Source organism: Bufo bufo, chromosome 11 (genome assembly GCF_905171765.1).
Source record: "Bufo bufo chromosome 11, aBufBuf1.1, whole genome shotgun sequence".
Lineage (NCBI taxonomy): Eukaryota > Metazoa > Chordata > Amphibia > Anura > Bufonidae > Bufo > Bufo bufo.
In genome coordinates this window covers 80,883,381-80,909,412 of record NC_053399.1, presented here as the reverse complement: position 1 = coordinate 80,909,412, position 26,032 = coordinate 80,883,381, and the positions used below count along the sequence as shown (strand labels likewise).

The following is a 26,032-nucleotide window of genomic DNA, read 5'->3' as shown; positions in this document are numbered from 1 at the left end:
ATAGAAATTTTGAAAATTGCAAATTTTTCTAAATTTATGGTAAATTTGAGATTTTTTTTAAAATAAATTTAAGGTGAAATATATTGACTTAAATTTATGACTGTCATAAAGTAAAATGTGTCACGAAAAAACATTCTCAGAATGGCTTGGATAAGTAACAGCGTGCCAAAGCTATTACCACGTAAAGTGACACATGTCAGATTTGCCAAAAATGGCCTGGGCAGGAGGGCACACACTGGCACGGGGTAGAAGGGGTTAATTTCATGTCAGTTATTTTTATGTATTTTTTTTGTTCCAGATCTGTAGGTACTTTTGCCCGTGCGTTAGACTGCAGTAGCTCTGTGCGGCAACCAAGTCTACACATGAGTGCAGCTGCGGCATCTAGAGACATCACGTTGGTAAGGAAGAATGGTTCATGACAACTTTATATTTAAAAACTAAATAAATAAAAGATGCCTCTGAACTGGACCGTATGAGGCCGATTTACCAAGATTGAAGGGGTCGTCTCACTTCAGCAGATGGTATTTATCATGTAGAGAAAGGTAATACAGGGCACTTACTAATGTATTGTGATTGTCCATTTTGCCTCCTTTGCTGGCTGGCTTCATTTTTCTAGCACATTATACTCTGCTAACTTCCATGGTTACGACCACCCTGCAATCCATCCGTGGTGGTCGTGCTTGCCCACTATAAGAAAAGGCGCTGGCCTCTCTGGTAGCCGGGATTGTGGGAAGGCACACATGCGCAGCAGATTCCATTCTGGGCTCCTCGTATCTGCTCTGCAGCAGTGGTCTTAACCCCTGGATACAAAAAGTGTATAATGTGATGGAAAAATGAATCCAGCCAGCAAAGGAAGCAATATGGACAATCACAATACATTAGTAAGCGGCTTGTATTAACCTTCTCTACATGAAGAAAGAAAATACTCAGTCACGTTGCCTTTCTATAGCGCTGCAGTTCCCAAAGTGAAGTGGGTTTCTTTCACAACAATCCGTAAATAAGTCTCAGTGTAGGACCGCGCTGCTCCCAATTCGCAGAGGATCTGCTTTACTGGATTAAGTCAGCGACCACTTTTTCAAATAGGTGAACATCGATGGTCCACGGGAAACTCACAGTTCACGGGTCAGTTTTTCTGTGGATGCCAAGAAACTGTGAGTTTCCCGTGGACCATCGATGTTCGCCTATTTGAAAAAGTGGTCGCTGACTTAATCCAGTGAAGGAGATCCTCTGCGAATTGGGAGCAGCGCGGTCTTACATTGAACCTTCTCTACATGAGAAATGCCATTTACTAAAGTGAGACAACACCTTTAACGTCACTTTTATGGTGTTAAAATAGGGGGTAACTATGAGATCAGTGGAGGTCCTACTGCTGGGACCCCAGCGATCATGAGAATGAGGGCCCCGTACCCCCTGCTGCTCCCCTAAAATGACCGGAGCGGCCTGTTGCACATGCGTGCATCCTCTCTCTTAGTTTCTATGGGAGTTCCAGAGATAGCCGAGTACAGTGTTGTGATCTCGTGATCAGTGGGGGGTACCAGCGGTAGGATCCCAACAATCTGATAGTTATCCCCTATCCTGTGGATTACTGATGGTTCTGCGGCTCAGGAAATGCTCTCGTACAGAAGGACGGTCTATAACTACATTTTCTCTGATTCTAGTTCCACGCTATGGACACATTACACAAAAACTATTACGATATATCTAAAGCCATTTCTGCCCTGGTACCACAAGGAGGTCCTGTGCTCTGCAGAGATGAAATGGAGGAGTGGTCCGCTTCAGAGGCAAATCTGTTTGAAGAGGCTTTGGAGAAGTATGGCAAGGATTTTACAGACATTCAGCAGGACTTTGTAAGTAAAGTGGAAATTATCTGCAGATTATGGCCGGGCATCACCTCTGCTGTTTACTCAGTGTAGCTCTACCTACAGAGGGATTTATAGAGTAAACTGCATGACGTTTCTGGGACTCGACAGTCCATTATTGTGCAAGGTTTTATGATCTACCCAGGCGCTGCGAATCATTGACCCTAGACAGCACTAAAAATAATGATGGAACCCAAAAGAGCTGATAAACACATGCATGTACCTCAGATCGGCTAAGCATGCATGTTTATTTCAATACATATATGGGGTAGACCGCTACCAGATACCTGTCGGAAACATTGTGTGGTTTTGATTTTTGTTCCGTTACGGCATTCACCGCACAGGGATTTTTTAAAAATATTTTAAGACTTCAGACATTTTTAAACTGGGCAATACCTGAAATGTAGATTTATTTGATTGTTAATATATATTTTTATGTTAAATTGGAAAATGGGGGTGATTTAAACTTTTAATATATTAATTTTCCCCCCCACTTTTTTTTTTTTTTTTTTTAAACTTTTTTAGTAATAATTTTTAACCCCCTTAGGGGGATAGAACCTGCAGTATTTTGGTCCTATTCACCCTAATAAAGATCTATTTGGGTGATTGGCACCCTGACACTCTCCTTGCTGAGCTGTGCCTCGTGCACAGCGCAGCAGGGAGGTTACCATGACGGGCCTGGGAAGCTTCAGAAGCATGCTGCCATGGTAACTGACCAGAGCCCCGCATTGTCACTTAGGGGCTCTGATTAGAAGGCAGAGGGAGTGCATCCTGCTGCCTTACCTCACAGATCGCAGCATCTGAGGGGCTTAATGACAGGGTTCAGCGTGATCGCCGATCTCCAATGTTGCAGCTGGGTGCCTGGTGTAGTATATAGCCGACCCCCGCCATGTATGGAGCGGGCTCACCACACCATGACGTCACAGTGGTTGAAGGGGTTAATGCAGTTTCCTGACTTTCAAACGGGAAATGCTGTGTGAATGAGGCCTTACCCCGTACCCCAGCTCGGTGCTATAGGCTTGTGTGACGTGTCATTGAGTAATAACCTCCATCTTGTGCTGTTTCATTTATATTTCTTTTCTTTCCTTTAGTTACCATGGAAATCGCTGACCAGCATAATAGAATATTACTATATGTGGAAAACAACGGACAGATACGTGCAACAGGTATTATCATGTGTAACACTGTAGTAGTAGTAACTGCTTGCTGTCAGTGAAAATCATTCTTCACGAATCAACCCCCTGCCATGTATACCCGATTTGGAGGGGAAGGAAAACATATATTTTTTTTTTTTATATTTTGTGGAGTAGGAACAGAAGAGCAGCACCACACCTTCTCTAGACCTGCAGGGGCTCAGGCTGGATTATATATTCGCTGCAGGGATAGATGCTTATGCCAACTATGTGTTAGTGTAACTTTAGGGTGCAGTTTTGGTGCAAAACACCACATTTTAGGCGGTCACTTTCTTGCAAAGCGTTTCCCCTTTTTAGTTAAAGGGGTTGTCCACTTTTCTGGTTACTGTGGATCAATGTGTTTGTAGGATGAGTATATGGCACTTAATAATATAGTTTTTGTGGAAATCATGTGCCATTTTCTGCATTTCAGAAAATATGCCCCCGTGTTTGCCAGGTTTGTTCTGCTCTCCATTAGATGGCCACTGATGGGGGGTCATGTGACCAGGCAGATCACCTCCATTCAAACATAGCGCACCTGCAGTTGTGCTGTTGGGTTTAGTGCAGGTGCACTGCCGTGTTTGCCTGGTCACATGACCCTCCATCAGCAGCCATTTTATGGACAGGAACTCCCTGTGGGCAGCACAAAAGATTTGGCAAACGAGTGGGCATGCCTATATGAAATATAGAAAATGGCGCAGAATTTCAACCAAGGCTGTATTAGTACTTGCCATACAATCATCTCACCATTGGTCACAAGTGGCCAAACCCTCTAAGCACACATTCTTGGGCAACATTTATGATGTCGCCCAAGTGCACTCACATTAGTAAAAGAATAGATGCCCCAGAATGATGTCATGGGAAGTACGAATATTTAGTAAGACATGTCAGGAGGATGACAGGACCTCATTACTAATGATTTGAATCTCCCATTTTTGAGACACTGCCACTTATAGAGACAAGGTGTAGGTCATGAAAAATAAAACAAAGGGAGATATTTCTCTTGGGGTCCATTCACACGCCTGTAGTGTTTTGCAGATCTGCAATACACCCGGCCGGCACCCCCATAGAACTGCCTATTCTTGTCCGCACTTGTGGACAAGAATAGAACATGTTCTATTTTTTTCGAGAGTCGTGGACTGGAAGACCGGGGCCGCGCTCCGGAAATGCAGATACGGAGAGCATGTGTAGTGTGCTGTCCGCATCTCTTCCAGGCCCATAGAAAATGAATGGGTCCGCAACGTTGCGGAACGGATCCGGACCCATTCTACGGACGTGTGAATGGACCCTTAGTCTTTGTTTAGTCTGCTTCACCAGTTTTGTGGCGTAAAAATGTTGTAAGTGATGCCCTTGTGTCACATTTGGCACATATTTCTGCAGCATTAGGTAACATTTTTAGAAAGTTGTGAGCCTTGCCACTTTCCGAAGTGGAGTGAAAAGCAGGTCAGGATTACAGATAAGAGCACCTTTAAGTCTCATTTATGTTGAAAAGTCGCAGCCTGCTGGTAAGTATACACCATGTTTCACTTGCACCAAATGTATTTTTACCGTGCGCTATTTCATAAATTTGATGCAACCTCACAGAGCAAAAACTGACAACAAAACTGATACCAAAACCATCGCACATGATAACTTCAGTCCCAAAAGGTGAAGATGAGAGAGGACTGTGCCCTTCACAGTTTATAATTCAAAGGGGACGGGGGGACAGAGTCAGGTTGAAGTGCCAATGCCACTTGACGTCAATTTGAATCCATGTGGTGTGTGGTAAGACACTTAATAAGACGACGTAACGTTGATTACTTAGACCGAGTGCTGTCATCAGTATCAGATCAGCACCGTAACCAGTAACGGCCACTACACAGTGTATGGAGCAGCGCTGGGGGGTGGCGGGAGACTGACCCCCCGACGATATGTTGGTGACCTGTCCTAAGGAGTAAGTCCTAGATACATATGTATTGCTTGATCTTTTCGAAATCAATTTTTTTCTTTTCTTTCAGAAACGGTTGAAAGCAGCTGAAGCCGAAAGCAAACTAAAACAAGTATATATACCCAACTAGTAAGTATTTCATACTGGTCGTTATTCTGTTGCATACATTATACAATTGGCCAAAATGTATGAGGAAGCAAAAAAGTGAATGTAAAGAATGACCTCGGGTAAGACCCCTTTAGAAAAAGAGAAAAATAAACGCTGACCATCTCAGTCCCCAATGAATGATGGTGGGACCAAAATTCAGAACTTGATAGAAAAAACCCAAATGTGTCTTTCTTTGAAAACTGCTGTTCGTTGGCATCATTCCAAAAAAAAGGTATGGAGACCATAGTGCCTTGCTGTGTACGGTTAGGTCGCGTTCAGGCGTGGCTGCGGACACCTCACAGCAAAGTATTTTCATAGAATTGGCAATTGGACGCACTGTATGTCACTGAAAAACCCCAAACTCTCAAATTTGTTGTAAATTGTTTTGCTGAAAAAAAAAAAAAAACCTGCAATGGAATCTGCATTTGTGATTTGTGGTGCAGGTTTCCTAGTGGGTTTGATTTGTATTCGGTCACACCTCTGCCCGAAATTAGCATTGAATTCTGCAGCTCGTTGCAGCTTTTGATGCAGAGGTTGTCTGCACAGAAGCTCTTTCTTTAGTGGTGTGTGGTTCTAGCTCCAAGCACCGACTTATTGGGTTGCCGCAAGGCTGTCATGGCCACAGAGACCCAGAAACGGCCACAAATAGATTTGGGAAGCAGTCTCCTCTTTTATTCAGTTACTGACTAAAACTTAAGAGGGATCGGCACTTTGCAGCTAAATTAGAGTAATGCCCTGCACTAGATTTACTAAAGCAGCAGCTAATTGGCATCTAGGCTTAACTCAGCCCTTATGGAATAGCCTAGGCCTCCCACCCGCTGGTTAGGGTAGCGGTAGAGGCTTCCCTCCCTCATGTCCAGGGTAGAGTGGTGTAATCAGTTTCCACCATCCATATCCCTTTTCAAGATGGTGTTTTTTTGTTTTCTTACTGTACTGCGCATGTGCTGAAAGCCGCCTGCACGGATACACAACGTAATGTAAGAGCTGAAAGCTGTCAGCGCACGTGCAGATAAAGGACAGCCAGTGCTTCCCCGATCTTCTGTGACTACCCTGGGAGAAGGATATGGATGGCAGCAACTGTTTATACCGCTACATTGTACACAGGCAACTTCATGTGGGCTAAGGTAAGCCCAGGGGCCAGTTAGCAGCAGCTTCTGCCTTCACACGCTAGTGTAGGACATTACTGTAATTTAGCAGCAAAGTTGCCCCCCCCCCCCGGGAGCAATTTGTGTATTCTAGATAAAACATTTGGATGTAACCTTTTATCCGTAGATGTAATTGTATACAAATGCCGGCATTGATAGGCCCTTTATTTGCTTTGTTCTTCAGTGTGGAAGCCTTCTAGGATTTTGTCTTATGCCTCCACCATTTATTTCTACTTTCTAGTAACAAACCGAACCCAAACCAGATAAGTGCAAATAGTATCAAACCTGCCGTGGTCAATGGAACTGTGGTACAAACCCCGAACATGAGTGGACGAGCCTGTGAGAGCTGCTACAGTAAGTGCGGGGGGGGCTTTTATTTTATTTTTTGCTGGGTCTCCTCCGTCCATATGTTGACCACTGCTGAACCTCCTAGTGGTAATGAGATCAACAAGTCTGCAGATACCTGTATTACACGTGTCCATTTTTGGGTTTATAGAATTGCTTGTTAGCGATCATCTTGTGATGTAATACTGCCGCTGATTGCCCAATGAACGAGCAAACAATCATCAGGCAATCCAAATCTTTTGAGAGGTTAAAAAATTATCGTTTGCCGGCGGCAGATCGTTGTGTCTAATACCGATCTGCCGCCGGCAAACCACTGTACAGCATGGGGACGAGCAATGGCATAGTGATCCCTCCTCTCCCTGCTGCAGAGGAGATCGCTGCATGTAATAGTAGCAGTCTCCGCCGCTAGTGAGCAGGTGATTGCCGGGAGGGAACGCCCCCCCCCTCCTCCTGACAATCGTCTGCCGCATTGGGCTGTGTAATACAGTCTTCAGTGTTCACAAGTTGAAATTGGTTACCGAGTTGTATAAAACTAGATGTTCCCTAGAGACACGTGAGAAGTTTTCACTGGTCTCAGCTCTGAGACCCCTTACCACACATGCAAGAACTGTTCTAAAGTGCTATTTCGAGGAGAAGATTGGTCAGTAGGTCATAACGGAGCTGAAGCTGCTGTGCACTCTTACCCGCTCATTAGATGCTTTGTTTTAGTAAATGGTAACATTGCAATAACTGCGGGTATGCTTTAAAGGGGTTCCCCCATCATATACAGTGATGAAATATTTACAAAATATGAGATAAATATCTGATAGGTGCAGGTTCCATCTCGGGGATCCTCACCTGTTACCCTCAACCCCCACACCACATTCACTGAATGGCTAGGGGGTCGCGCATGTGCGTCCCTCTGCCCTTAAAAACAGCTAAGAATGTGTACTTGGCTGTTTTTGGAAGAGAGAGCCTTACATGCATCCAACCATACCTCTCCATTCACCACAGCCATAAACTGGGAGAGGGGAACACCCATTCTGGAGATAACAGAATCGCACCTATCAGATGTTTATGGCGTATCCTGTGGACATGCCGTAAATGTCTGGGATGGGAAACCCCTTAAGTTAGTGGTCTGTGGAAAGTAGTCTGCTAGACCAGGAGCTTATTTGCCCTTCATGGGTATATCTTGGTGACTACCATAGTTGGCTCTGTAGGGAAGTACCAGTCCTATTACTTTCCATTCGGTCTTCTTTTAAATCTAGCAGTTTGGCATAAAAAGACAATATACCAATGAGCAATAAAACATCGAATCAGAGTAGGTACTAGGAGCTATAAAACGCCAATACAAAATTTGTGTACAGTTTTTAGAATGAGAGACTATTTCATGCTGTCTATGCTTTGAGCAGTCATTGATATTTCATAGACCTCTCAAGATTTGACACAAACTTTCCAAATGTTGTAATTCTACAAAAAAAAAAAAGTAATTTACTTTCTACATAGCAACGCAATCTTACCAGTGGTATTCCTGGGGTCCTCCAAATATGCAGTGTCGTCTATGTGCATTGTGCTGGGCATACTGGAAAAAGTATGGTGGATTGAAGATGCCAACCAGATTGGATGGGGAGAGGCCAGGTCCAAATCGTAACAACATGGTAGGTTTCCAGGAACGTGAAACTGATTAAATGCAGTGAAACCTTTTTGAGACCATCATCAAGATCCTAGGAAAAAGAAAATTTATGTTTTTAGATTAGGAGGTCTTAGTTTCTTTTAAAGAAGAGGGCCAGCATCCTAAGAATGGACGCCTACATTTTACCAATTATTTCTACCTCAAGTATGGTAGGCGACCTATATACAATGGAGTAAGATTGTAGAATCAGACTACACGTGGTTTGTTTGTAGTCTGTTACCAAGGTAACCACCTGAAGCAACACATGTTTCTTTATACTAAAATAAAAGCATTACATATTACTTGCACAGTCCTTTAACCAAATATACATTAGGGTCAGCTGTTCTAAACTTGGGTGCAGATAGGGTTACATGTACTTTATTATTATTATTTTTTTTACATCTATTACCCTATTGAAAAAAGCGTATGTTTTCCTTACATGGAAGAGTCCACATAGCTTGTCTATGAGAGCCGGTGGAAGCCCAAAATTTGCCATGAAAACGCGCCAAGCATTTTATCTGCACACTACAAAGTTGACCAGGATCGCGAGGCGACTATGTCGGGATATTTTCCGTCCAAGTTATGCTGCAAGACATCCTTACATGCCTATCAACAGTGCTGCAATCAAAGCCGAGTGTAGGTATTCCGGTTATCGCTGGTATGTTTGCACAGTATGTTTGTTTTATGTATTTGTTCTCTGATCATTAATTCCATCTAAGCGTTATTAGTATTTATATGTCTCACCTCAGACATTAGGGGCACATCGCTAGCCTCAGGCTATCTTTAGAATGGAGCCCGCACTGTGCCCCGCTATTTCCGTTAGCACCATAGAAGTGAATGGAGCAATGGCTGTGCTTGAGCGGTGCACTTCCCATTCATTTCAGTGGAACTGCTGAAAATAGCCGAGCGTTTTGCGCTCTCCTTCGTTTTACGGCCTCCATTCTAAAGATAGGCGCAGCTCTTAGCTGTTTTTTGGCGCTCCCATAGGAATGAATGGAGGGTGCATGCGCAGTGCACCCTACTTCACTTGGCGTGCTCCAGGTGGGACCCACACCTATCGGACGTTTGGGGCATATCCAAGCGACAACCCCTTTAAGCTGCTGTAGGTATTTTATGGGGGGAGGGTGGTTTATTACTATAGTGGTATCTGTATTTTACATAGAATGGTTGCACATATTGCCAGGCTGAAATCACCAGTTTGGTTCTCAGAGAGGTAGTCATTATATACATTATTGCAGCTGCATAAAATAACTGTGTGTGTTTGGTGTATACTTCATCCTGATTTGACACCATGGCAGCAGCTTGTTAGGCCTCTTTCACACGGGCGTCATGTTTTTGGGCCGGATAAGATGCGGGTGCATCGCGGGAAAAATGAGCGATTTTTTTCCACATGAGTGCAAAACATTTTAATGCGTTTTGCACGTGCGTGAAAAAAATCGGCATGTTTGGTACCCAAACCCGAGGTTTGGGTTAGGTGTTGTGTAGATTGTATTATTTTCCCTTATAACATGGTTATAAGGGAAAATAATAGCATTCTTAATACAGAATGCTTAGTAAATTAGGGCTGGAGGGGTTAAAAAAATAAATAATTTTTTTTAGCTCACCTTAATCCACTTGTTCGCGCAGCCCGGCTTCTCTTCTCCTCTTCAGGACCTGGTAAAGGACCTTTGACATCACTGCGCTCATCACATGGTCCATCACCATGGTGATGGGTCATGTGACGGACCATGTGATGAGCGCAGTGACGTCACCATAGGTCCTTTTCCTACGTCACAGCAAAGATGAAGACAGAAGAGAAGCCGGGCTGCGCGAACAAGTGGATTAAGGTGAGTTAAAGTATTTTTTTTTTAACCCCTCCATCCCTATTGTACTATGCATTCTGTATTAAGAATGCTATTATTTTTCCCTTATAACCACTTGCTTGCGGATGCTTGCTTTTTTCTCACGCAGCCCCATTCACTTCTATGGGGCCTGCGTTACGTGAAAAACTCACAAAGTAGAGCATGAGTTGTGCTTAAAATTTGTGAGGTGAAAATAGAAAACCTTCAATCCTGCAATTGTTGTGTGGGTTGTATTTTTTAGGGCTCATTCACACGACCATTGGTGTCCCGTTCCCGTATTGCGTAACAGAAGCACTACGGAGTGCTTTCTGGGGTTCTATTCCGCGCCTCCGCACCGCAAAAAGATAGAACATGCTCTATCTTTTTGCGGAACGGAGGGATCGCGGACCCATTCAAGTGAATGGGTCTGCGATCCCTATGCGCCTGTCCCACGGAAGGTGCCATTGCATTGCGGACCGCAATTTGCAGTCCACAGCACAGGCACTACCTTCACATACTCGTGTGAACGAGCCCTTACTTTGCTGGAAAAATGACATGACAACCTTGTCCTCCAACACCAAATTAATATTATTATGTTTTACTATTTAAAAAAATAAATAAATGAAAAACCTTTTCTAAAATTAAAATTGTCGCCGTATTCTGGCACCCATAACTTTTTATTCTTCGTATTGACTTTTTATTTCAAAAATGGTAGCATAGAGAGCTACGTCTTGGACCCCTACACAAGGGGAAGCATTGTTCTATAGCAATCAAGGGAGCCGTTACTTGGCTTTTGCTTCGAGCCTTAGGAAGGATTCGAGGCTACCACAGCAATACATTCCTATTAAGTGGCAGGGCTCCGCAGGAACATTAACAACTCCCATAGGCTGCAATGGTTATTCACTGCAGTCTATGGGAGAAGCAGCCATAGGATCTCATGTTCAGCCCCCCTAAGGGGCTTAAATATTTTTTTATAAAGAATTCTAATCGCACCCCTTCCGCTATTTTAAAAATAAACATAAAAAAAAGTATAGAGTGAGCACAACCTGAGAGCTTTCTACATACACTTCTTGTGCACCTGGAGCATACGATTATATGGTATGAAGTGCGGTATTTCTGGCTTGTCATCACGTGTCTTGTAATAATTGGTATATATTTTATTGACTTGTTTCAGGTACAACAAGGCTTCCAGAAGCTTCTAAATCTCCACTGATGCTAAAACAGATTGTCCGAAAACCTCTAGAACAAGTCTTGAGATACATAGGTACTTTCTATTATTTTGTATCACTTGCATGTCTTTTTCTAAGGGTACTTTCACACTTGCGTTGCTGGATTCCGGCAGGCAGTTCCGCCAATCTGTATGCAAACGGAAACCATTTGTAGACAGATCCTGATGTGGATCCGTCTCACAAATGCATTGCAATACTGGATCCGTCTCTCTGGTGTCATCCGGAAAAACGGATCCAGCTTTTACATTTTTAAAGGTCTGCGCATGCGCAGACCGGAAGACCGGATCCGTCAATGTGGCAATTTTAATGCCGGATCTGGCACTAATACATTCCAATGGAAAAAAAATGCCGGATCCGGCATTCCGGCAAGTGTTCAGGATTTTTGGCCGGAGAGAAAAATGCAGCATGCTGCGTTTTTTTTTTAATCTCCATCCGAATACCGTAAAAGGACTGAACTGAAGACATCCTGATGCATACTGATCAGATTGCTCTCCATTCAGAATGCATTAGGATAAAACTGATCAGTTCTTTTATGGTATTGAGCCCCTAGGATGGAACTCAATACCGGAAAAGTTTTGACGCAAGTGTAAAAGTACCCTTACTCTAGAAGGGTTCTATCACACTAGGTTTTTTTTTGCTGGTTAAAAAAAAGTGCTTATTTTATTTTTTTATTATGGGACTATTTATTATCTAGTCACATTTTGTTGTTTTTTTTTTTTTTTTTAACACTCAGGACACTAATAAAAAAAAAAAATAATAATCAAAAAGACAAAAAAATGCTGCATTTGTACAGTTTTTTTTTGTTTTTTTTTTAAACGTACTTAGTTTCCTCTTGGCCAGCATGTCACATCTGGCCCTGGCGTTTTTTGCTCCGAAGGAAAACTCTTAGGCTGTTTTCACATCTCTGCTTTTACATTTCCGTTCTTCTGTTCTGTCATCAGAGCAGAAGAATGAAAAAAAACGCCACTTGACTGAGGCGAACGGAGCCTACGGACCCCATTGACTATAATGGAATCCGTTCTCTTTCTGTTCAGGATGCATGCAGGACTTTTGTCTCTGCTCCAAAAACCTTCTCCGGAGTCGGTGGGGTCCGCAGACTCCGTTCCCTTCGGCTAAGTGTCGAATCTTGCACTTCCGTTAGTTTCGTTCTTCTGCTCACATGTAAAAGCAGCCTTACACACAAACGCGCACACATTTTTTAGGGGAAAAAAACGTAGTGTAAAACCACCCTAAAATACATTAAGCTAATGGAAATCCTCTAATTTACCAGAGGCGCATCCCTGCACTCCCAAGCCAGAGTCCATCAAGAATATTTCCACAAGCATCAACAACGCCCTGACTCCATCGAAATCTTCTCCCGTCATCAACAATGGGTCTCCAACAATCCTGGGCAAGCGCAGCTACGAGCAGCATAATGGTATGGACGGTATGTGTCTCGTATTTGTTTTCTTCCTGTCTGTTCGCTTCCCCGAGCTTAGATCACAATAGTTTCAGCATCCCAAAATTGTACGGTGGACCGCACTGGACTAACTGTCTAATTTCTCTTTTGATTCGGATGCACAGTGCCAAATTCTAATTGCTAAAATTTAAGTAGCCAAATCTCAATTTTCTCATTTTGGTGCACACAGTTTTTTTTGTTTTTTTTTGTTTTGTTTTGTTGCTCCATGTCACGGGTTTGTAACTTCAAACTGTGTTGCAGACTATTTTAAGGACAGATCAGCAAGCAAAGATGTCCGCCTAAGCCCAATGGATGGAAAGAGAGCGCTGTCCTACCTTGCATGTAGAAAGGAGAAAATAATGAAGGAGATTAAACAGGACGGGGAGAGAAAATGGAGCACCTTTTAATATGGACTGAAGCTGCGAGGAGTTCTTGAATCAACATTTTTATTTGATTTTAGGTGTTACCTTTTCTCTCCCCTCCATATACACATCCATGATCTGGAACTGACTATCACTGCAGCCCGGAGGTATACAGAGGCCACAAAGTCTTCATGTGTCAATCATGTCCATTTCATCATCCAGACTTTACAAAAAATAATAATAATATTCAGGATTTCTCTCACATGTCCAAGAGAAACCTAAGACTTTTTTAATCTTTTTTTTTTTTTTTTTCCTTTTTGTGGAGCTTTTCGTTACCACAGCTCAAAAGATATGCGACGTACTCCTGGAATCATCACCCTAGTAGTTTATGTGCCATATTGAGGCTTATTTTATTTTATATATAGACGTGTATATATATTTTTTGTTACTTCAGTGTTCGTTTTACACATTGATTCATCCTGTTTCCATCTTCACTGTCTATATTTGCACACATTTTATAGGACATTGTTGTTTACAGCTAATTTTAGGGCATCGACCAGTCAGATTTCCAATAACTGGATACCAGGCCCGTTACCCAGCCACGTTAATCCGTACTGTTCTCAGCTTGCTTACCCTGGATTTTTAGCTTTGCTACAGCTGATGTGTCTCCTCTGTTTTAGTCATAGGTTATCCTTCTGTCCTAATAGTAAATCTATATTTCCCACAAAAATGTGATAGTTTTAAAATGAAGATGTCAAAGGGGACTTCCATTAATTGCTTTCGTGATGAATCAGTCATGTCAGACAGGCCATAAAGGAGTACCCCAAGGTTTTAGTATTGATGACCTATCCTCAGGATAGGCTTTCAATATCTGGTAGAAGTGAAAGGGCGCAGCGCTGCAATAACCAGCTCTGTCCACTGCGCAACAGACGGCGCTGTCTAGTTCCTACATCAGGAACAGGCGATCGTGTGTGATGATAGGCTCCTGCAATCGGTTATTAATGGCCTATCCTGAGGATAATGAAAACCTTGGAAGACCCCCTTGAGAGCCATATTAGTAAATGTCTAGAAACTGGGAGATCATACAGATGTGGAGAACACCCAACATTTTTACAGAAGGCGCGGAATTCTCTAAAACCAGAAACATAAGGTGTACTCGCCTGCTCAGTCCCTGGCTGATCCTGGTCCGGTTAGGGTACTTTCACACTTGCGGCAGAGTGATCCGGCAGGCAGTTCCGTCGGCCAAAACGTATGCCAACTGATGGCATTTGTAAGGGCTCTTTCACACTTGCGTTGTTCTTTTCTTCCGGCATAGAGTTCCGTCGTCGGGGCTCTATGCCGGAAAAATCCTGATCAGGATTATCCCAATGCATTCTGAATGGAGAGAAATCGTTCAGGATGCATCAGGATGTCTTCAGTTCCAGACCGGAACGTTTTTTGGCCGGAGAAAATACCGCAGCATACTGCGCTTTTTGCTCCGGCCAAAAATCCTGAAGACTTGCCGCAAGGCCGGATCCGGAATTAATGCCCATTGAAAGGCATTGATCCGGACTTAAGCTAAACGTCGTTTCGGCGCATTGCCGGATCCGACGTTTAGCTTTTTCTGAATGGTTACCATGGCTGCCAAGACGCTATTAAAGTCCTGGTTGCCATAGTAGTAGCGGGGAGCGGGGGAGCGGTATACTTACAGTCCGTGCGGCTCCCGGGGCGCTTCAGAGTGACGTCAGAGCGCCCCATGCGCATGGATGACGTGATCCATGTGATCACATGATCCATGCGTGTGGGGCTCTCTGACGTCATTCTGGAGCGCCCCGGGAGCCGCACGGTCGGTAAGTATACTGCTCCCCCGCTCCCCGCTACTACTATGGCAACCAGAACTTTAATAGCGTCCTGGGTGCCATAGTAACACTGAACGCATTTTGAAGACGGATCCGTCTTCAAATGCTTTCAGTTCACTTGCGGTGTTACGGATCCGGCGGGCACTTCCGGCAAATGGAGTACACGACGGATCCGGACAACACAAGTGTGAAAGAGCCCTAAGACTGATCAGGATCCTGATCCGTCTTACAAATGCATTGAAATGCCGGATCCGTCTTTCCGGTGTCATCCGGAAAAACGGATCCGGCATTTATTTTTTTTCACCTTTTTTCATGCGCAGACCTGAAGGATGGATCCGGCATTCAGAGAAGTGTTCCGGATTTTTGGCCGGAGATAAAACCATAGCATGCTGCGCTATTATCTCCGTCCTGATCAGTCAAAAAGACTGAACTGAAGACATCCTGATAAATCCTGAACGGATTACTCTCCATTCAGAATGCATGGGGATAAAACTGATCCGTTCTTTTCCGGTATAGAGCCCCTGTGACGGAGCTCAGCGCCGGAAAAGAATAACTCTAGTGTGAAAGCACCCTAAATCCATTCGCTGGCCTCAGCGGCCCCTCGAGGTAGTTGGGTACATGAACGCTGTAGCATCTATGCTGCAGTGGTGTGCCCGATTACCTGGAGTAGTCAATGACCTCATCTCTGCAGTGCTGGGATTGAGTAAAAACATTTTTTCTAAATTAGAGCATTCCTAACAGTCTCGCAGAAATTCTACATGAATTTCCTTACGTTTCCTCACCAAATTCGCTTCAAATTTTGGATGTCTTGTAGATTTTGTTATGGATTTAGGCTAGGGCTACACAACGACATTTGTCGCAGTAATGTCGCACAACATTTTTTTATGACAGTCTATGGTGTCGCACAACAACCCTTCCAAGTCCCAGCATGTCGCAGTGCGACACCATAGACTGTCATTATAAAGAAATGCTGCGTGACCTAAATGTCAGGCGACACATGTTGCAGTGTAGTTGTACCCCTTTTGTTGCGCGACCTATTGTCGTTGTGTAGCTGTTCCCTTAATGAGATTTTGCAGCAGATTTCACCCTTCCTTGGAAAAGGGTGACGTCTCCGCCAAAAATTTGACAAACACTTGACACGCTACGGATTTCAAAATCCTGACGGCAGGTCAATTTCCTCACAGAAGCAAAAAGCCAAGTGTACATGGGATTTGTCTAATCATACACTTTCCTGGTACCGAAAATCGTGCGCAGGTGGCCTATAGGGGCCGTCCAGAAATGGCTCTGATTGCAGCCCGTGCGCAGGTGTATACCAGCTGTCTGACCCCACCGAAATATGGCTTCTGTGACATGTCTGATTGATATCATGAGGTATTCAGTGGAAACCTCCATTGAACAAACCCCTCGACTTTACCCCGTGAACACTATGGAAGGAGTTTTTACTGTTCCAATGTGTGGAACCTATTTCTGAAGGGTTATTACAGTGTCATATTTACTATCGCAAAAATCGAATTTAATTTATTTTTTTAAGCCTTTTATACAATAAACTTTTGTTCGGACTGTGTTATATATACGTGACCCTTTCCTGTCGCTAAACGGCTTGCTAAAAATTAAAGATGGACGACCTGACCTGAACGGACATAACCATCTTGCTCTGCCAAAACACAGTGTAAAACGTTAAACTGCCTTAAATTATTGTATTATTTATATGTAGATTTGTTATGAAAAGATTATTTTTTCCGTATGTTGATCATGTATCTGACATGACCTCCCTTTACTTGGTTCCTAAATTCTCAGTATTTCTGATCATCTGAATACCATGGTCCATATTATCCAAAAAAGGTTTTCCATGTAAGAATATGGCCAGTTTTGGCCTCCTGGGGCTTTGGGGCTCTGAATTGATTCTGCGGTTATTTTTCACTCTTCTGGGTTGATCGCTGTTCTAAACCGTTTAAGAGGTCAAATAAAATGTGTTTTTTTTCCAAAGATTTTGAGTGGTTGGTGTGACCTGTTCATGATATGAATACGTGATTATGTACTGTGTCGGGCGTCCAGTGTATAACATGCAGGGTGTAATGAAGAACTGAATAATTGCTGGTTTTATCTTATATTCCCAAAAATATCTAAAATGATGGTCAGAATATTTATATAATTTATTTGAATTTTTTTACATTAATCCGCCTGGATAAAAAGTAAATATTTGACCCCCCCCCTACTTTAACCTTCAGGGGCTGTTCACACGGTGGGTTTTGCCACAGAATTATGGCGTGGACAGGCCTGCCAAAATCCTATCGGCAGCTGCATTGTTCCTGCCTTTCATTTATTTCGATGGGTGGATATATCCCTTCTCGCCATGGCTTTTAACAAACAAGTCTGACTAAACCCTCAAACTGGTGTTAAAATTGAGAATTTAGCCAATATAGGCTAAACATTTAGGTGCACCTGTGAGGCCTGGGCCTCATCAGCCAGTCTTGGGTGGGACTCGCAGCCTCCTCCCATTGCAAGCATGGCTGCATGCTGGAGGTAACTGGGAGTTTGCTGTGAGTCGGACCTTACGCTCCTGGTATTGCCCACACGGCACAGGTAGGTTAGCGTTAGGTCCCGAGCTACTTGAGATACCTTGGCGCGGTGCTCGGGCTCAGATATGTCCTTCATATTAGGATATATTGGCTAAATTCTCAATTTCAACACCAGTTCGAGGGTTTAGTCAGACTTGTTTGTTTGCATCCACAGTAGTGCACCTTCCTTATTGCTGTGTGAACATACCCTTAAGAGGACCGGTCACCTCGCCTGACATGTCTGTTTTAGTAACTACGGTAGTTACATTCCCCATGGTATAGCTATCCTGGAGCATCTGTTCTTATGGCTCTGTGTTGTGCCAATCCTTATTATTCCTGCTAGAAGTTATGAATGAATTACTAGCAGTCTGCAATGTTGGTCCAGATGGGTGTTACCAGTTGGGGGGGGGGGGGTCCCTGCACAGTCTGACATTTGCACACTGATTGGATAATATCACACTGTGCAGGGAGACGCCACCAACTGGTAACACTCATCTGTCTTCAATGCAAACTGCTAGTAATTCATTCGAAACTTCTAGTAGGAATACTAAAGGGCAGATACTCCAGAATTATTACTAAAGAAATGAAAGTAGTTGCTAAAAGAAACATGTCAGGAGAGGTTACACGTGCTCTTTAAATGCCTGTACCATGGGTCTATTAGGTCCATACAAGTCCATACCTTCATAGTAATAGAAACCACTGCCGCGTAGTTAAGAGAGGTCAGCAGTGCTCTGCCACTATTGGCTGCAGCTACTAGGAGAGGACTCCAGCATAAAGGAAACCGGACGGAATAAATAACAGACTGCCTCTAAAGGCATTCCGTCATGGAATTGTGCTATGGTCCGTGGTAACGGAATCCATAACGCAATTCAGTAAATACCACAACACGAACCCGCACATGAACTTCAAACCATGAAATTCGCTCATCCCTAATAGCTACATACACACTGCACTGGGAGAGCTATCAGTAATGTCAGTGCAAAATTATATATATATATAGCGCGCCGCCACACCCACTCTTTTTTTCTTTCCTTTTTTTTTTTGACCTGGTGTGAGCAGGGAGAAGTCGCAGATTGTGGCACAACTACCGCTAATCATCGTGCCTGGAAAAAAAAAAAAAAAAATATATATATATATATATATATATATATATATATATATAGTGAGTCAAAAGTCTCAGGACACCCTTTTATTTCAGAAATGGAAAATTATATATCTGAATATGATATGAGGGGCCTATCTTTTAGGCTATTCCGGAACATACGCAAAACAGGACTAAGTTGAGCTCACACAGTGCGGTATAAGTTCTTAATACCCGATGTCAATTGGTAGTTCACCACTAGATGTATTAATATTCATCACCCTGTCGGTTCCATTAGTATTGAACTATTCAACATGATAGTATGACTATACTGTACTAACTCTAACTCTCATGTTGAATAGCTCAATACTAATGGAACCGACAGGGTGATGAATATTAATACATCTAGTGGCGTATTGAGAACTTATACCGCACTGTGTGAGCTCAACTTAGTCCTGTTTTGCGTGAGCTCCGCAATCGGGTATATAAAAAGGGACCAAGACTGACTATTTGTCTGCATGAACTACATATCTGATTTTAGATGTGTGTGTCTATACATACATGTACAGGTGAAACTCGAAAAATTAGAATATCGTGCAAACGTCCATTTATTTCAGTAATGCAACTTAAAATTAGAATATGGTGAAAAGGTTCAATATTCTAGGCTCAAAGTGTCACACTCTAGTCAGCTAATTACTCCATACCCCCTGAGCAAAGGGGACCTGAGATTGTGACTTTGGGGTTTCATAAGCTGTAAGCCATAATCATCCAAATTATAACAAATAAAGGCTTGAAATATCTCTCTTTGCCTGTAATGAGTCTCTCATATGTTAGTTTTACCTTTTAAGTTGGATTACTGAAATAAATGAACTTTGCACGATATTCTAATTTTTCGAGTTTCATGTGTGTGTGTGTGTGTGTGTGTGTATATATATATTATATTTGATAGGAATTATTGAAATGTTTTAATAAATTAAATTGTATTGTTTTATTTCTATTGAGAGCCAGCCATTGTGTGGAATATATTGAGAATGGTTATAGCCGGCTGAGCTCCACTCTATTGAGCCCTCCATAATTGTTGTATATGTCCGGAACATGGCCGCCATATTGGATCAAGGGCAAATCTTTCCAATGGGAATGGGGTCATGTAGCATATCAAAAAAGACCCGAATTTTCTCAGAAATTGATTGCTGCTATCAGATTTGCAATATCTCGTGTGGTTCAGAATTGATAAACATAGAAAGTTCAACCCTTTTCAGCCGTTCAGCACCGTCACATAGCCGCGCATCACAGGGAACGTTCACCGTTGTTGTTGCAACTTTCTGTGTTGATAACTTTGAACCACAAGATTCTCCCTGTAAATTGCCCTGCCATTGTTTTTGTTTCCTTCCGTTTTTTTTTTTATAATGGGAGCTATTTAGACTGGCAGTGGTTCTGCTGCAGTTATTTAGAGGCCGGCGCCTCTTCATCACTCCAGTGGATCCACCGCCAGCTAAAGGGCTTATAGGACGCCTAAACGCTGGTCTTAATAAATGACCCCCATAGTGTATCTGCAATAGAGAAATTGATTGAAAAATAAAAGTATTACATTTCCTTTGGCAGCACTGCTTTGTGACTTTGGAGTCGATTGTCAATTTTCTACAGGAATTAAAGGGGTCTAATATTGATGACCTATCCTCAGATCAGCGGTGGTCCGACTCTGGGCTCTGCTGCTGATCACATGTTTAAAGGGACTGCGAGCGCTGCATCCTCTTCAGTGTTTATCTGCACACCGTCAGCATTGTGGTGGTGTGGGGTCATTAAAGGGTTATTACACTGCACCCCCCACTACAGTGCAGACTGTGTGCAGGTGTACATTGAAGAGGACGCAGCACTCGGAATATGCCCCAGCACCTTCAAACAGCTGATTGCCGGGGGGATGGGGTGACAAGAGTCCGACCTCAATCCATCTAAAATTATTGACCCATCCTGGGGGTAGGTCATCAATTTCATGAAACTGGACAAACCCTTTACCTTTATTTGCAACGAAAGAAAGCAAGTTGTTTAAAGAAGTTGCAGGAAAGTAGCCTCACAGGGTCCCTAACACTAAATTTAGCCCCAAGATCATTGTTTGTATGTAGAGGTGGATGAAGGTCTAGGAATTTCTAAAATAGAAAGCAGGATAGTGCTTAGATCTTTAAGCCCGTACTTTACTCCTAGCCTAATTTACCATTACTAGCATGTTCTGTGAACTCAAGACACGCAAATTGTTTTTTGTTTTTTTGTCATCTCGCTCCCTGAGAAAAAATGTATCCAAAATGATCAAAAAGTTTTATATAACCCAAATGGTACCAACAAAAACTACAGCTCATCATGGGTTTAAAAATTTACTAGGATAAGAATGATAAAAAAAAATTAAAAAAAAGCCACGAATATCACCGAAAAAAGCTGCAGAAATGATTTACTTTAAAGTTATGACCTTTTAAAGATGCACGTGCTAAAATAAGGCCGCATTCACACATACGTGGATTTTCACGGTCCGGCCTGCCGTCCTTCTGAGTGCAGGAGCACATTGCGTCATTGGTTGCTATGACATAAATTGCCCAGCCTTGAACTGGTTAATATGCTGAAAATAACGTAAGCTGAGAAAGTCTCGGGTCCATCACAAAAGCAGGCAAATGCCATCATGAGGCAGAAGCCAATACTCCTCATCTTTAACCCCATAAGGATCGGGCCCATTTTTGTTTTTTCCTCAACACTCTCCAAAAAAATGTAGGGGGACATTAAGACCGTCATTTTCCATGCTGGTCTTAAGTCCCTCTATGCAGGCCTCTACATAAGTTTGGCACTTCCTCCAGCAGGCCATGCGACAGACTTAAATCTGCACCAGCTTTCTTGCTTGCATAGATTTAAGCCATTTTTCCACTCTATAAATCGAGTGGCGTGGGCAGGGAAAAGGCTGGCGACACAATCTGCGACTTTAATATGCCACTATTGTGACGTATATCTGTTAATAAATGTCCCTCATAACCTTCTTAATTTTCAGTTCGCATAGACCTATAATGGCTTATTTTTTGTGGGACAAATTGTATTTTTTAATGGCAGCATTTAATTTACCATATCTTGTATTGGAAAACGGGTGTTTTGGGTTTTTGATATTACAGCTTTCACTGTGGCCCAAAAATGACATATCTTTATTCTGTGGGTCAATACAATAACGACGATACTAAATTTGTATAGTTTTTTAATTTGTTTTACCACTGTAAAAAACATTCTTTGCATCACCATTTTCTGACACTTATAACTTTTTTATATTTCCATATACAGAGCTGTATGAGGGCTTATTTTTTGCAGAGTACTGTAGTTTTTTGTTGCTGCCATTTTGATGTACAACTTTTTGATCACTTATTAAATTTTTTGGGGGGCGTACAAGGTGGATTCCCCCCCCCCCCCCCCTTCTTCCCTTATTTACAGCGTTCACTGCGCAGGAAAAATATTTTTATGTTTTAATAGTTTGGGCATTTTGGTACGTGACAATACATCTTATGTTTATTTCTTATTGTTTGTTTACTTTTATGTAAAGTTTTATTTTTTTTTTTTACTAGTTACACTTTCATATTTAGTCACCTTAGGGGACTTGAACGTGTAATCTTCTGATTATTTGTACCATAGACTGCAATAGAATACTATTGCAGGCTATGGGATTCTGAGAAGCTCCTTGCACATAACTTTACAGGCAGTGAACTGGGAACCTTTAGAAGGTCGCAGGCTGTCATGGTAATTAAGCACAGCCATGTGATCTCGCCACGGGGGCTCCAATCAGAAGTTATCTCTCTCCCTCTGCCTAACCCCACAGATGCCACGGACTCTATTGACAGTAGCATTTGAGGGGTTAAGTGACTGGGATCTGCAACATCTCCAACTCAGGCCTTATGGCCAGGTGCCGGCTGTGAGCTCACTCTATACATTCCCTCAATGTGATTTTGCATTTAAGGGATTAAAAATTCAGAGGCCGCATGGACACAACCATGTGCAGTCCGGGAAACATGGCCCGCGTGTCACCTGTATTCTCTGGACTGACCTGAACCTTATTGTATCATAGTGATTTATTATGCAGTGAGTTCCTATCTCCCCACGGGTCTACTGTACTGTATGTGTGAGGTCCAGGAGATGTGTCTGACACATGAGCCATGTTTTCTGGACTTAGCAGTGTCATGTGCATGCGGCTTAAATCCTATTTCTTGTTTATTGATCTGGATCTACTGGATCCAGACCCGGTTTTGGCTAAAGAAAAAAAAAAAACTTCCTCTATTACGAACCGCCTGCACCACAAACTGGAAGTGTGACTCTGCCTTTGTTTTCATTATATGTCTCTTTGAGTACGTGGTAGTGTCCTCATTTTCCCATCAATAATGTAATGACCCCTTACAGCTTGGTTCATTAAAAAGAATCTGTTACCACGGACAAGCTCTATGAAGTATTAGCTGCCGCTGACTCCAGATCAGTAATTTGTATGTTGATATGCCCCCTCGTTACCCCACAGTGCAAACCAGTCATGGAATGTATTGAGAGGGCTCCTGTGGCTGCGCACGTGATGGGGAGGGCTCCTGTGGCTGCGCACGTGATGGGGAGGGCTCCTGTGGCTGCGCACGTGATGGGGAGGGCTCCTGTGGCTGCGCACGTGATGGATGGAGAGGGCTCCAGTGCCTGCGCACGTGATGGATGGAGAGGGCTCCTGTGGCTGCGCACGTGATGGATGGAGAGGGCTCCTGTGGCTGCGCACGTGATGGATGGAGAGGGCTCCTGTGGCTGCGCACGTGATGGATGGAGAGGGCTCCTGTGGCTGCGCACGTGATGGATGGAGAGGGCTCCTGTGGCTGCGCACGTGATGGATGGGGAGGGCTCCTGTGGCTGCGCACGTGATGGATGGGGAGGGCTCCTGTGGCTGCGCACGTGATGGATGGGGAGGGCTCCTGTGCCTGCGCACGTGATGGATGGAGAGGGCTCCTGTGCCTGCGCACGTGATGGATGGAGAGGGCTCCTGTGCCTGCGCACGTGATGGATGGAGAGGGCTCCTGTGCCTGCGCACGTGATGGATGGGGAGGGCTCCTGTGCCTGCGCACGTGATGGATGGGGAGGGCTCCTGTGGCTGCGCACGTGATGGATGGAGAGGGCTCCTGTGGCTGCGCACGTGATGGATGGAGAGGGCTCCTGTGGCTGCGCACGTGATGGATGGAGAGGGCTCCTGTGGCTGCGCACGTGATGGATGGAGAGGGCTCCTGTGGCTGCGCACGTGATGGATGGAGAGGGCTCCTGTGGCTGCGCACGTGATGGATGGAGAGGGCTCCTGTGGCTGCGCACGTGATGGATGGGGAGGGCTCCTGTGGCTGTGCACGTGATGGATGGAGAGGGCTCCTGTGCCTGCGCACGTGATGGATGGAGAGGGCTCCAGGTGAAGTTATGCTCTCCATAGCCGGTTTGTTGACACACACCGTGGGAATGGGGGTGATTATCAACCTACAAATGACTGATGTGGAGTCAGTGGCAGATGTTGTACACAGGTAATACTGTACTTTATAGGGCTCGTCAGAGGTGACAGATTCCCTATAAAGAGGACTTGTCACCACAATATGCAGTGCGATCTGCAGGCAGCTTGTTATAGAGCAGAGAAGGAGCTGATCAGACTGATATATAGTTTTGGCGGGGAAGATTCAGTAAAAGTTTATAACTTGCAGAGCACTGGCTTTTGCTGTTTCTGGCAGTCCTGTAGAAATAGAGGGCACCCGACACATGTGCAGTTCTCCATTATTTTCAGGGGCCCATTGTAGAGATAGGTGCAGGTTCCACCTCTAACTATATCCTGGTAATATGCCATCAAAGTCTGATATGATGTGACCCCTTCAAGGCCACCCCTGTGTAGCTCTCAGTACACAGGGGAGGTGTTATCAGTGACTGATAGCATTGTGTATACAGAGAGAGATATCAATCACTGATAACATCTCCCCATGTACTGAGAGCTGTTCTTTTCCCATAAATCTATATAACAATCTGCTCAGCTCCTCCTGCTCTATACATGCTGCCTGCAGATTCAATTTCATGGTGATGGGTCCTCTTTAACACATGAGTATCCGATTAAAGTGTAAAAATAAAAAAAAAATCTAAAGAACCGATTATTTGGATGTTTATGTATTAAAGGGAATCTGTCAAGTTGAACATGATGTCTGATCGGCAGGCAGCAGTTATAGAGCAGGAGGAGCTGAGCAGAAATTATATATTTATAGTTTTATGGGAAAGTATTCAGTAAAACTTGAAATTTATACATTTATATCTCTGCTCTTTGTCTGCTTAGAAGAGGGAACTCGAGCAGGTAGCCCTACATAGGAATAATAACCCTAACCATGGAAACCTCTTTGAGAAGACCACATTGTTATCCAGCCCAGACTTTCCATTCCACCATATCTTCTATGTCCTATGTCTATAGTCCATTTTCTTTAAGAAGACACCCCCAAAAAAAAACAAAAAAGTTTTCAGTGCAATTTTGGATGATCGTCTCATTCGAAGTTTCAATGTTTATTTAAACTTTAATGTATAGTATTATTTTAAAGCATAGTTTAGTTTTGTATTCTTCATGTTTGCTTTCCTATGTACTGACCTAAATGAACGTTGGTTACTGTTTATTTTTCATGTACCGTTTTCTTGTTTTTTTCCCCTCTCTCTTCCATTTACCTTTTCTTGGACAGGCAACATGAAGAAGCGCCTGCTGATGCCTAGCAGGGGTAAGGATTTCAATATGCCTGTCTGTGGACTCACTCACTAGGCTTTGTGTTGCTTGGCTTCCAGCGTTTCATCCTCTATGTAATGAGATCACATATATGCATATTGTCTCATATTAGTTTCATCATGACTAAAGCTGGCCATAGATGGTTCTTTACCTTGCATGTTGAGAATATAGGGATTAGTTTTTTTATTTTTATCGATTTTTTTTAAAAAGGCATACACAATCAATTATTTCCTATAACCTGAACAATTTGCCCATAAAATCGTGTATATTATATGGGAAATATTAAAGGGGTTTTCCAGGAATTCCTTAGGATAGGTCATCTGTATCGGGTCGGTGGAGGTCCAGCTTCCCAGCACCTGCCAATAAGCTGATTGAAGGAGCTGCATTGATCTGGAACAGGCACTGAAAGGCGCACATATACTGTGCAGTGACCTGGAAAACCTGCAGTACCATTAACAACCACTGCAGGATGTCTGGAGCTGTTCATGTTCCAGTGAGACTCCTCGCCATCAATCGGATCACCACTGATCTGATATTGACCTATCCTATATTACAGCCCCAGAAAAGTAGTATATTTTCATTGGTCAGAACTGAATCTTTTTAGTGCCACACACTTACTATTGTCCAGAATGTAACCTATATTCCCTATGACCAGCTTTAGCGTTGTGCTGTCATCCTGCTGCTAGGTCCATAAAGGAAT

The 26,032-nt window shown here is 43.3% G+C and overlaps 1 protein-coding gene across 6 annotated transcripts in view; it reads left to right on the top strand.

The window, feature by feature from the left end:
• The window catches only part of MTA1 (metastasis associated 1), a 114,886-nt gene that overhangs the window by 47,022 nt on the left and 41,832 nt on the right, over positions 1-26,032 (top strand). For 2 of the 6 annotated variants that reach the window (XM_040412835.1, XM_040412838.1), the window contains exons 8-17: positions 299-398; positions 1,659-1,847; positions 2,951-3,025; positions 5,029-5,087; positions 6,492-6,604; positions 8,081-8,232; positions 8,693-8,882; positions 11,241-11,330; positions 12,566-12,712; positions 25,292-25,327. In XM_040412835.1, coding sequence (XP_040268769.1) covers positions 299-398; positions 1,659-1,847; positions 2,951-3,025; positions 5,029-5,087; positions 6,492-6,604; positions 8,081-8,232; positions 8,693-8,882; positions 11,241-11,330; positions 12,566-12,712; positions 25,292-25,327 — 1,151 coding nt within the window. Of the gene's footprint in view, positions 1-298; positions 399-1,658; positions 1,848-2,950; positions 3,026-5,028; positions 5,088-6,491; positions 6,605-8,080; positions 8,233-8,692; positions 8,883-11,240; positions 11,331-12,565; positions 12,722-12,994; positions 14,318-25,291; positions 25,328-26,032 lie in introns of those variants that run through there. The other 4 variants (XM_040412834.1, XM_040412836.1, XM_040412839.1 and 1 more) reach the window with 3 other exon arrangements.